Source organism: Stegodyphus dumicola, chromosome X2 (assembly GCF_044657685.1).
Source record: "Stegodyphus dumicola isolate Sdum_Otavi_A_Nest chromosome X2, ASM4465768v1".
NCBI lineage: Eukaryota > Metazoa > Arthropoda > Arachnida > Araneae > Eresidae > Stegodyphus > Stegodyphus dumicola.
In genome coordinates, this window is record NC_140781.1 from 106,758,927 (window position 1) to 106,771,401 (window position 12,475).

The following is a 12,475-nucleotide window of genomic DNA, read 5'->3' on the forward strand; positions in this document are numbered from 1 at the left end:
ATGATTCCTTTTTTCCCCTTTTGGCCCCTTCTAGTGTAATTTGTGATCATTTTTGTGCACTCTTGGAATGCAGAACATGATATCGTGAAAGAAAAAGAACGGATGAATAATGCAGAGCAAAAAGACATCTGTGGCTGGTAATTCTTGTTTTATATCAACTTTATTTCCACTAGAAATACTTGAATGTTATAATTTGTCCATCCCTTTTCACATGTTGCTTTATATTGGAGCTTTACTAGTTATTTATTTTACATGAACGTGTCACATTATGTTTTAATGTTTAGGGTAGCATTTGTGCATTAATTTCGTAGGTTTTGAATTTCATATTGAAGTGTCTGAATTGGTGCTTTCTCTAAATTGTATTGTAATATTCGAAGTGAGGTTGAACTGTTAATCACACTATAATTATCAGAAGTCTGAGATTTGTTAGAGTTCTGTTGCTTCGTAGTGGTTTCAAAAGTACTGCTGTGGTTAGGGACAGAAAAAGTTTGGATTTAGAAGTCCGATTGACATTACAAAATGGCAAAGTTAAAGGCAGATATATTTTGTCTCTGTTATTTACACTAATAAGCCGAAGGGCAAGAACGCCTTTCTAATTGTTATTTGAAATTAAATTTTACAATTTACTTTACTTTTGCTTTTAATTTACTTTCTACAGCATTCAGTACGTGAAACCGTCAATAATAATATAATAATGATAATAAAAATGGTATCACACAACTAAAAGTATATACTACTTCGTAAATTTCGATAAATTAATTACTGAAAATATTAAGCATATCAATGACAGTGTTGGACCTAATAGTTTTAAGTTGCATTTGAACATTTGAAAGAACGCGAATTACATTGCTATTTTCACCACACAAACGAATGGAATATTTCAGAAAAGAATTCTCCCCCGTTATTGCAATATTTCAATAATTTTCGCAAATTAAAAAATTTATTTAATACGTTTTAATAATAAATGAAGCGATTTTCACTCATATAATCCCTTTGTACATTACTATCTTTCATTTCAGAACCACTGCATAACTTTTCTAAGACATAAATAGCTTCTGTTAATATATGTTCCCATACATTATATTTATTTTTTTATATTTTTGTCTTTAATAAATTAATGATAGATAGATTTAAAAAAAATTGATACTGCTTAATTTATAAGCAGCGTAAAAACTGGAAATCTGAGGTCATTAATTTCCGAGACATTAATAGTTTTTCAAGATGCAAATAAAGCAGAAAACAATAATCATAAATATTAATGCTCCTAAAATATATCAGCATTTCCTATCTGATTTTTGCTTTTTGATCCACCACAAACCTATTTTCATTAAATGAAGTTTTGCGCATTTCTCTGCAAAGTACGCAAAACTTGTTTCATACAACTTTATTTTAACTAATTATGAAGAAACGTTATACTCTTTTAGGAAAGTATAAAACAAGTATTTATGTGTACAACGCGAATTACATTGCTATTTTCACCACACAAACGAATGGAATATTTCAGAAAAGAATTCTCCCCCGTTAGTGCAATATTTCAATAATTTTCGCAAATTAAAAAATTTATTTAATACGTTTTAATAATAAATGAAGCGATTTTCACTCATATAATCCCTTTGTACATTACTATCTTTCATTTCAGAACCACTGCATAACTTTTCTAAGACATAAATAGCTTCTGTTAATATATGTTCCCATACATTATATTTATGTTTTTATATTTTTGTCTTTAATAAATTAATGATAGATAGATTTAAAAAAAATTGATACTGCTTAATTTATAAGCAGCGTAAAAACTGGAAATCTGAGGTCATTAATTTCCGAGACATTAATAGTTTTTCAAGATGCAAATAAAGCAGACACAATAATCATAAATATTAATGCTCCTAAAATATATCAGCATTTCCTATCTGATTTTTGCTTTTTGATCCACCACAAACCTATTTTCATTAAATGAAGTTTTGCGCATTTCTCTGCAAAGTACGCAAAACTTGTTTCATACAACTTTATTTTAACTAATGAAGAAACGTTATACTTTTTTAGGAAAGTATAAAACAAGTATTTATGTGTACTACTTTTAAAATCCATGTGACAGAGTGTGAGTTCTCATCTTGAAATATACGTTGTGTCGATGAGCTTAACTACAAATTATTAAACATTTCTGGCAAAATGCCAAAAAATTAAAAACAAACACGTCCTGCGTTGTATCTGCAGGATCTATCGATCAATCAATCGACTCGACAATCGAAAATCAATCGACTTGAATGGAGCTCGCCAACATGTAAAAAGCGTTTCTATTAATATGCAAGATATGAGAAAGAAGTTTGAAGACATTATGAAAGAAGCAGAGTTTTGAATATACAATTTTTGTATATTCACAAAAATACAAATACATTTATATACAAATTTTTGTGTATAAAATAAATGGGACATAGAAACTAAATTTGAAAAATAGAAGAAAATAAAGACAAGAAAATATTGATGAGTTATGTGAGGATAACAGGCTTGAAAATTCCGAAATGTCTTTTAAAGTAACAGTTTTTTATGCTGCTCTCGACATTTTAAATACTCAGTTAAAATACAGAACGACTGGAATAACAAAAATCGCAGTGATGTTTTCATTTTTGGAACTTAAATTTCCGTATTTGTCATTGTTAACAAATACGGAAATTATTAATAATGTTTCAAAAATACAGAAAAATATAAATAAGACTTTGCTAATGTACTGGAAGTACAACTTTTATTATTTATAAATACTTTCAGAACAGATATCCAAAATTTGAAATCCGTTAAGGATTTAGCTAAATTAGCAATGGTAAAATACTATGACATGACAAGCAGTTAATCGGGAGTGCAATTAACTTATATTGTATTTATCATTTATTATCTGTAACCAAAGCCACGAGCGAGAGGTCATTTTCAATAATAAAAACATATTTAAGAAACACTATGATACAAGATCGGTTGTTAAACCTATCACTATTGAGCGTTGAAGTTGACATGGCTCTGAAAATGTACGTACAGGAATTGATAAATAATTTTGCGGAAATGAAGGTTAGGAGACGCAAATTTTAATAAAAAAGATTTTTGTCTTTATGATGAATTTCGGTCACCAGTGTTATAATTACACTTATTGAGGGGGGGGATTAGAGAAGAACAGCAGAACGGGCTGAGGGAAAATTAAAAAGAAACAGGAAAAATCTTTAGCATTCATGGATTTTTATAAAAATGATGTATTCAAGTAGTTTAGTGTACCAAAAGGATTTTTAAAAGGACAGCAAAAATATTACATATTTTCTACTAAAATTGTATATTCAAATAGTTTTCTTTATGAAGTTTATGATAAATATGTTTTATATTTAACAAATGTATCATTTACATCATAAAAGTTCTTATTTATTACTTGTATATTATTGCATAAATTATGTTTGTAAGTTGAGTAAATCACAGAGTACTATCTATTGATGTAATATTTTTTCTGTACGTTTATCAATTATCTTGTCTGTCAATATCAATTATCTATCACTCACACACACGCACACAAAAAGTCTTAAATTACAGAATTAAAATCATCTGACGTCAAATACCCAGACTAAAGCAAATTTGCATTTCACCAGTTAGCAAAGGGCAAATATTTTCCTTTTTATTCTTTCTTCATATTACATAACTTTCAAATGGTTCCCTAAGAACGTGCTTTTATTTTTTAACAATCCAGATGTGATAAAAATCATGAAAACATAGGCTCCAGGAATCCTTGATTTTTTTTTTTTTTTTTTTTTACTTTTCACGTTTTTTTCTTTAGTTTAATTTTTATTTTTAAGCACATTAAAATTATTGGTTTAGGGACCCAGGAAATTATTTTGCATACGGGACCAAGAATTCTAGTTACACCACTGTCTATAATGTATATATGCGTAGCTAGTATATGTGTAATGAGATGAACTACCAGTGCTCACACACTTTTCCGCCAGGCCGCTGCTGAACCCTTCATTAATTAATGACATAATCACACAAAGCCACGCATTTACACACAACTCGTGAACATAACAACCAACCCAATTATTCTACACTTATATAATAATTCTATAATTATTCACATTATTTAAGTGATATGATTCATTAGTGTAATTGTACTGGCTCGTATACACACGAGGAAAACCACGAAATTTCCAATGCAGCCAGGGCAATATGAAAGACAAAAAAATGTAACAAATAACCAACAATTAAAGGTTACCAATAATAGTGTACAACAGAGATGTATAACCTCTCGCCAACTGAAAACAATTGTTAAATTCATTGGAAATGAATTTTCAAAATCAACAGACATGCGGTCTTTAAATTTTGTACATCCCAACTGTCTTCTCTCTTAAGCAGCAGCAAGCCCACCAGCGGCCGAGCGGTAAAGTCGCTGAACACTGGTAGTTCGGTCCGAGGTTCGAATCCCGCGAACGGGCTGGCTGCATGGGTGTTTTCGTGGTTTTCCCCATGTGTAATGTGCATACGAGCCCGTTTCCCTTAGAAAGTCCTCCACGAAAGGCATTCCTCCCCTTAGGCAGATAGCCCTCGTGTGCTTTGCCATAATTAAATACACCACACCACTGTTAAGCAGCAATATGACAAAACATTTAAAAGAAGAGCATATCTTTAGAATTTCCGATAGACAGTCTTGCGCCGAACAGTGTTGCCATTGCTCGCTTAGAAATCGTCGAGTTTCTTAATCAAAAACACATAAATGCTTTACAAAATGTTAAATAGTTAATAAAACAAATTACAAATTGGAGCTTTCAGATGCCCATATTCGGGTGGTGACGTACATATTCAAAATTTCATAGCTGTAGGTACCGTTGTTTTATCACAGTATCTGCATAAATGTTATGTACGTTAAACATACGTATATTTATGCTGATTCTTTATTATAAAATATCTTTAAATATAACACACAGCGATAATATTCGGTAGAAACAGTTCAACGCAAAATGCGAAAACGAAATTAATAGCCCTTCTGGGCTAACGCGCTTTGGGATAAAAACGCAAAAATAGAACATAACAGCTTTCATTGTCAGTGCTTAAAAAAAAAAAAGAAAAAAATCGATAGGCCTTATTTAATTTAATAAAATCAAAAAGTTGAGCAAGTTGCATATTTTTGAGAGGATAAATATGCCACGAAACCTTCAAAATCATTTTTTAGTTCATCACGCACGCATATCTGCACACAAAAATAACAATACCTATTATTCTTCTGCATCTCTGTTTTAAAATGTTTTAAAAAAACATATGTACCGAAAAACACCTATTTGTAAAGTAAAATTTTTTTTTTTTTTTTTTGAAAATATTTTAAATAAATTTAAAAAAGAAGATTTTTCGCGATCATATTTTGCCGCGGTTAAGCCCGTGCAGCTGTCTGTCTGTCTGTCAGGTACTGAAAAAAATCAGTACCTTGGTACTTACGTGGTTTGGACTTTGCCAAAGCTAAGTTTACTTTTAATCTATTTTCATCCATTACATTTTTTAATATTATTTTTCACTTGAAATTTGTTTTAATACTTTGTTTTCATAGATACATATCATTACTATTATTTTTATTTTCCTTTTTTTTTTTTTTTTTTTTTTTTTTTTTTTTTTTTTTTTTTGTAACACTACTTTCTAGTTTGAACTTTTCACTTCTCTATCTTCCTATAATGAACTAATATTGTTTAATTAAACTTATAATTACTTTTCATCTTTATTAAACTTTTTTATTTCTGATAGTTTTGACTTTTGCATAATTGCCAAGTTTCTGAAATTTCTAACAATAAATTTCATTAAACTATTTCTGTCACTGTACTGACTTTTTTGAATATGGCTTCTTTGCATGAAAAACTGAAATATTTCTGTTTAATTACTGACATGCATTTAATTAATACAGAGGCAGCTGCACTTGAGTTTGCCACCGATGCTGGACTTCTTCCCAGAGAGGATGAGGCACCACCTTGCCCCAAGTGCCAGGCACCGATGAGAAGCAACAAGAGAAAGGAATCAAAGCTGGGATGGTGTTGGGTCTGCAGCCTGAGAAATCGCAACAACTGCTCTGGCATGATTAACCCCATTGAAAACACATTTTTCGAAGGTACAAAAATCCCAATAAGGGAAGCTTTAGTCATAACTGTGTACTTTGTTCTAGATCACAGTTTCAGCTACATAAATCAGCAGCTAAAGCTATGGAGGGAAAAGCAAAAATTACCAGTAATTGCAAATGAGACTATTGTTGACTTTTTATCATATTGTCGTGAGGTATGCGAAATTTTTGCCTCTCATCATAGCAGAATGTTAGGTGGTAAAGGAAAATCTATATTAATTGACGAAACATTTTTTACCCGCCGCAAGTACAACCGCGGCAGGGTAACCAAAAATATGACCATCGTAGTTTTAGGCATCTACTGTCGAGAAGACAAAGAAGGATTATTTTTCAAGGTTAAAGGAAAAAGCAAAAGGCATTTGTGGCCTTACATTAAACGTCATATTCACCCAGAAACCACCTTCATATACACTGACTCTGCTCCACAATATAAAAGGATAGAAAATTTATTTCCGGCAGCAACACATAAAACTACCAATCACAAGAAAGGTAAATATGTGTCTTTTTTTTTAATGAGTGACATTTTTTTTTTCATCCTTAACATTCATTAATCCTTTATTTACAGGCGTATTCGTAGATCCCGATGATAAACAGAACACTATAAATGATCTTGAGGGTGAAAACAAACTTTTTAAGAGGTCTATAAAGAGCAAGAGAACAGATGATATTTGCACGCAGTACATGGCTGTACATTATTACAGGCGGTTCCGCTTGAAGCCCTTTACTTATGATGGAGAAAGACTTGCTCAGTTTCTACAGGACATTAAAGCTGTGTGTCCAGGCCATGGAAAAGTCGGCCTTGAACTTAAAATGTTGGACGAACCAACATCAGAAAGCGAAGGAATTGAGGACCTGATGCCTCCAAAGAAATCTGCCCGACAAGATGATGATATACCATTCATTCAGGAAGATGATGATAAATGGGGTAAAACCAACAACTATAACTTTATTTTTGACATAATTTATTTATTTACATATATATACATACAAAAATTGCATTTAAATATTAAATTACATACCATTATAATCTATGTGCTTATTTTTCAGAGTAAGGGAACACAGACCAAGTTTTAAAACTGGAATAAATGATAAGAAAAGCATACAAGTAAATTGTTTACTATAATTTGTGTAAATGTTCAGATGGTCCACAAATTTTGATTTAATACCTTTTTGTTTTTCACTACATGAAATTGTTATTTTTTATTTCCTTTTAGAATTCAACCAAAAAACAGAGCCCAGAAAACAAAAGGATGGAAATGTTGCGAAAATGTTGCATATCTTTTACATAAAGAGGTAAATGTGTATTTCAGTTATTCTCAACTTTTATTTTGACATGAGAGCTATTCTTTATATATTTTGTTATTCCTTCATTAAAATAAACTTTCTTTCACAGCTGCAGATCCAAAATGTCATGAAATACTATGATAGAGGTAAGACAAAATTTTAACCATTCACAGCTTATGTTTCAAATTAGTGCTTCACTTTATTTTAATACTACTCCTTCAGTAAAAGCAACTGTAAAATTTATTTAGTTATTATTAGTATAAGTTTACCTACTTATTTTTCAGTAAAAAAAATTTATTGCAAATTAGGTAATCCAAAAAAAAATAAATAAATAAAAGAAAGAAGAAAACTAATTTTGACATATAAATTGACAAACATAGAGGTGAGTTGATTAATTTAAAGGTTTCCAGCCTACTTCTTACCAGAAAACATTTTATTGCTAAGGATAATTTATCACCCCTTTCAGGTAAAGAATATTGCAGAAATGATAAATGAATCATGGAAAGAAATGAATCTTCAGTCAGAAAATATACAGGTGAATTCATTACTTTTAATGTTTCCAGCCTGTTTATTTTAATTATGTATTTTCATACTATGTTTATTATTTTAATTTTACCGTTTATTTATTATTTTAAATATAAGGATTCAATCTTACATTATTAACTTCTTAAACTTGCCACCCTTTTGTGGTAATTGTGTATTTTTGTACTATGTTCAATTATTATTTTCTAGTTAAAAAGAGTATGTAGTTAACAAAAGATTAAAACTAAACAACAGAAAGAACACTTTTGGAAAAAATATTAAAACATTTAATAAAAGTGTTTATATATACGCTAACTTATGTTTTCATTATCGTAACCTTGTTTAGTTATCTTGTATTATGAATATGCATAATATGGATATTTTGTTTAGGGACTTCAAAAATAACATTTTGCTGCCACTTAGACGAGGGAAGAAGCAGATGGAGAAATCAACTCGGATGACAAACCCAGTGCCTGGGGGTATAGCCAGGTTTTTCTTTCAAGAAACACATCCGAGTTGAAACGACTGATACGGGCCACACCTGAAAGCGAAGGAACTGAGCAACTGCTGCCACCGCAGGAAATCTCGATGATCATGAAATTTAAAATCTTGTTTACTTATCTTGTATTTTAAATATGCATAATATGGATATTTTGTTTAGGGACTTCAAAAATAACATTTTGCTGCCACTTAGACGAGGGAAGAAGCAGATGGAGAAATCAACTCGGATGACAAACCCAGTACCTGGGGGTATAGCCAGGTTTTTCTTTCAAGAAACACATCCGAGTTGAAACGACTGATGCGGGCCACACCTGAAAGCGAAGGAACTGAGCAACTGCTGCCACCACAGGAAATCTCAACGATCATGAAATTTAAAATCTTGTTTATTTATCTCGTATTCTGAACATATATAACATGGATATTTTCTCTACAAAAACTCCAAATAGTGAACTGCCAAGTAATACTGCTGAAAAATGCAAAATATGGTGCTGAATGGTAAGTAATATAAAATATATGTGTGCACATTAAAATTAGAGGATTATGGCTCCTAGCGAAACCTCGTAAAAAAAAACGCATCAGGATTCCTATCTCCTAGTCTTACACATACTAGCTTAAAAATTGGGATTATTTGTAACTATTTTGTTTCACTAATATCATTAATCACATTTCTTACTGTTTTTAATTTTTTTATCAAATTTAGATTTAATTAAAAATCACTTTAACTTGCATGTAAAGTCAAGTAATGTGAAAATAGGTAGTGCCTATTTTTTTAAACGAAATTATATGATAATACCCGCATAAATATTTTTTATAAATAATTGATTTAAATATAATTATAAAAACTCTTAATTTACAAAATTTGGTAATGCTTCAATTAAATTGAATAGTCAAAAAGCAGAAGAAAAGATTTTTCTTTTTTTAAGTATGTGTAAGTCTTAAGGTGATGTGGAAATGGAATCATTTCTAATTTCAAAATGCTTGTAAAAATTGTTCTTTTTCAGATCTCATGAACAGGCCTCGATCTATAAGAGTAGACTTCAGTGAAACGAAGCATTGGATTTTAACAAGGAATGAATCTATAACAGTTTTTCTTGTGAAAAAATGAAATTTTATAAGTTATCGGCAGAGTCATAGTTACTGTTTTCAGCGCCCAGGGACAACTGAAGATTTTGTGCCCCTCCCGACTACTGGCCAAAATTGGAAAACATTCAACTCTAAAAATTCGTAACATCATTTTGGCTTTCCTTGGATGATGTGCCCACGGACATATGCCCCCTTTCCAGCCCTGGTTATCATATACACAGTTACTTGTGAACTTGTTGACTGGATACATATTTTCTTGCAAAACTGGATACATATTTTCTTGAGATATGACTGAAAGAAACTGGATACATATTTTCTTGCAAAACTGTGAGAAACTAGATAAAAATTTTCTTGTGAAAAGATGAAACTGTGAGAACCTGGATAAAAATATTCTTGTGAAAAGGTGAAACTGTGAGAACCTGGATAAAAATTTTCTTGTGAAAAAGTGAAATTTTTATATAAATATAAATAACATAATTTAAGAAGACAAAGATTGTACAAGCAATATCATCTAGGGGTAAGTACCTTCATTTTGCAATATATGTTTACATTGATAAATTAAAAAATATGAAATTCTAGCATATTGAAACATAAGTTAAGAAATATTTGTTTAAATTTATTAATTAAAAAGGGTGAAATTCTTACATATTGAAACAAAAGTTAAGAAATGTATGTTTAAATTGATTAATTAAAAGAGTTGAAATTCTTGCATATTGAAAAATAAGTTAAGAAATGTATGTTTAAATTGATTCATTAAAAAAAAGTTGAAATTCTAACACAGGGAAAAATAGAAAATATATGTTCAAATTGATTAATTAATAAAAAAAAAATGAGTGCTATATTCTGAAAAATAAGTTTCTTAAAAAGAACTTAGCATATATTACAAATAGCTTAATAAATGTTCTAATTTTTCATTTCTCGTCCATATATATCATGTTTAACTATCATACACTTACCTGCATAACATAATTAATTTAAATATAAATTCATTATTAATTTAAATGCCAAATAATATAATGCTAAAATTACATGCAAGTCAAATTTTTAGGTTGGAAGCTTTCTTTTAAATCGATTGTTTACAGTTTGAGCACAAGTACTTCTTCGCCCTATAGCGTTTCATGCAAAACATTTCACTCGTTAAAGTACATGTTAATTAAAATTTCTTGTTCTATTACTTTAGACTGAATTACAATTAGTAAGTTATCATATCATGCTTAGTAATATAACATTAACCATGTTGTACAACATTGAAGAAATAGGGAATGTCAGGCGTCATCATGTCAACATGAACAAGGGTAAGTTCAATTTTTCCTTTTGGCAGTTCAGAATTGTTTTCCCTGTCCACTTCCCTCGGATAGGGATGATTATGTGATTGGTGTGCATGGATGGTAATGTGAAAGGATATGATTAGATTTCTTCTAGGTCATAACAGTTTTTAATAATGAAAAGCTCTTGTTCTTTTTTCTTTAAATTCTTGTGTTTTTATTTATTTTTATTTATTTATTTATTTCAATGCACACTTTTTTAAAAGCAAACTGAATTAGCTGGATGATCACTACAAGTTTCTTGACATATTTAAAAGTAAAATAGTGTATCTACATTCATTTTGAATAAATTGTTATTACTATAGTCTGCAATCATTGAGTTCATTTTAAGATTATTTGTCCTTTTTTATGTTTGTGGAATAGGCGGCTGTATTTTTTAGATTTTCTGTTTATTTAGCCAGTTTTCTATATAATGGCTAACATAAAATATAATTTATGTTAGCCATTATATAGAAATTTATGTGCCCTGTTTTAAAAATTATTTATATCTTAATTTAAGGTCTCATGTCAGATGAACAATGCTGCTAGTCTGGTTGAGAAATTAAGAAAGTCTGACCATTCCATGAAAAATCTTTTAGAACAGCTCACTGATTAAAATACATATACACACCAATTAACTGTGCTCATCAAAAGGGCTGTATTATATAATGCTTCTTCTGATGAGCAAAATTCAAAGCATTATTTCTCTTGTTTTCTGTGTATGAAGTTTGTAGCAAAATGGAATTATTATTTTTTTTAATTTCATTCAATGATATCACTATTTTTATATGTCTGATAATGATCTACTGCATAAGTAATATCTATATGCAAACAAAAACCAAAATCTTGCTTTAGAAGAATACCCACCGGTGTCGGTTCTCGAATAGATAAGACACAGAATACTGGTGATACAATTTAGGTTTGAATTCTATCAAATGGGTTAGCTACATCTCCGTTTTTACAGTTTTCCCTATGTTTAATACGAATACAAGTCAGTTTCATTCAAAAAGTGCTCAAAGAAGGGCATCTCTTCTTTTAAGCAGATAGCCCTCAGGACCTTTGCCATAAAAATTCAACAGCTGAGCATGTACTAAAAGATAACATAGTATACAAATGTCCATTTTATAACTTTCAAATGAAGTGGTCGATTTAAATTTAACATCTGGTGCTATAGCAATATATGTGAATTGGGTAAACAGCCAGTTGATATGGTCTAAGGAACAGGGTTTTTAATTTTATTTTATTTTCGTATAGCAAACTAGCTTGCCTATGCATATATGCAAGTCTAATTTATTTTTTACAAAAGATTCATATTAAAATACATACACATATGACAAAGAAATGTATGCACATAAGCTATAACTAATAAATCAGTTGAGCAATATGTGAACATAGATGCTAATGGTTCAAGTGTCGTGTAGCAGGGTATGACTGCAAACCCTATAGTGGTGCTGCAAACAAAAATTAGTGTCTGATTCAAAGCAGGCATAAAAACTAGTATACAGTTTGTCCCCATATGACACAAAACAAAAAGTATGTAATCAGAAAAAATATCATGTAGACATTGATTTACCCAACTTATAAGCTTCGGTAAAGGCCTTATCATTCGCCTTAAATCTGTAGAATGATCAGCACTCTTCTGCTTTGGAAACAGCTCCAGAAAGACATG

General features: G+C 30.3%; 1 protein-coding gene across 4 annotated transcripts in view; it reads left to right on the forward strand.

The window, feature by feature from the left end:
- The first annotated feature begins 5,820 nt into the window (after positions 1-5,820).
- LOC118183270 (uncharacterized) overlaps positions 5,821-12,475 on the forward strand; it is a 35,185-nt gene continuing 28,530 nt past the window's right edge. For 3 of the 4 annotated variants that reach the window (XM_085809311.1, XM_085809313.1, XM_085809312.1), the window contains exons 1-7: positions 5,821-6,601; positions 6,678-7,037; positions 7,160-7,217; positions 7,327-7,405; positions 7,506-7,931; positions 8,309-8,914; positions 9,421-10,019. In XM_085809311.1, the coding sequence (XP_085665437.1) occupies positions 5,836-6,601; positions 6,678-7,037; positions 7,160-7,164 (1,131 nt within the window). In that variant the 5' untranslated portion in view covers positions 5,821-5,835 and the 3' untranslated portion in view covers positions 7,165-7,217; positions 7,327-7,405; positions 7,506-7,931; positions 8,309-8,914; positions 9,421-10,019. The remainder of the gene's footprint in view (positions 6,602-6,677; positions 7,038-7,159; positions 7,218-7,326; positions 7,406-7,505; positions 7,932-8,308; positions 8,915-9,420; positions 10,020-12,475) is intronic. The other variant, XM_085809314.1, reaches the window with a different exon arrangement.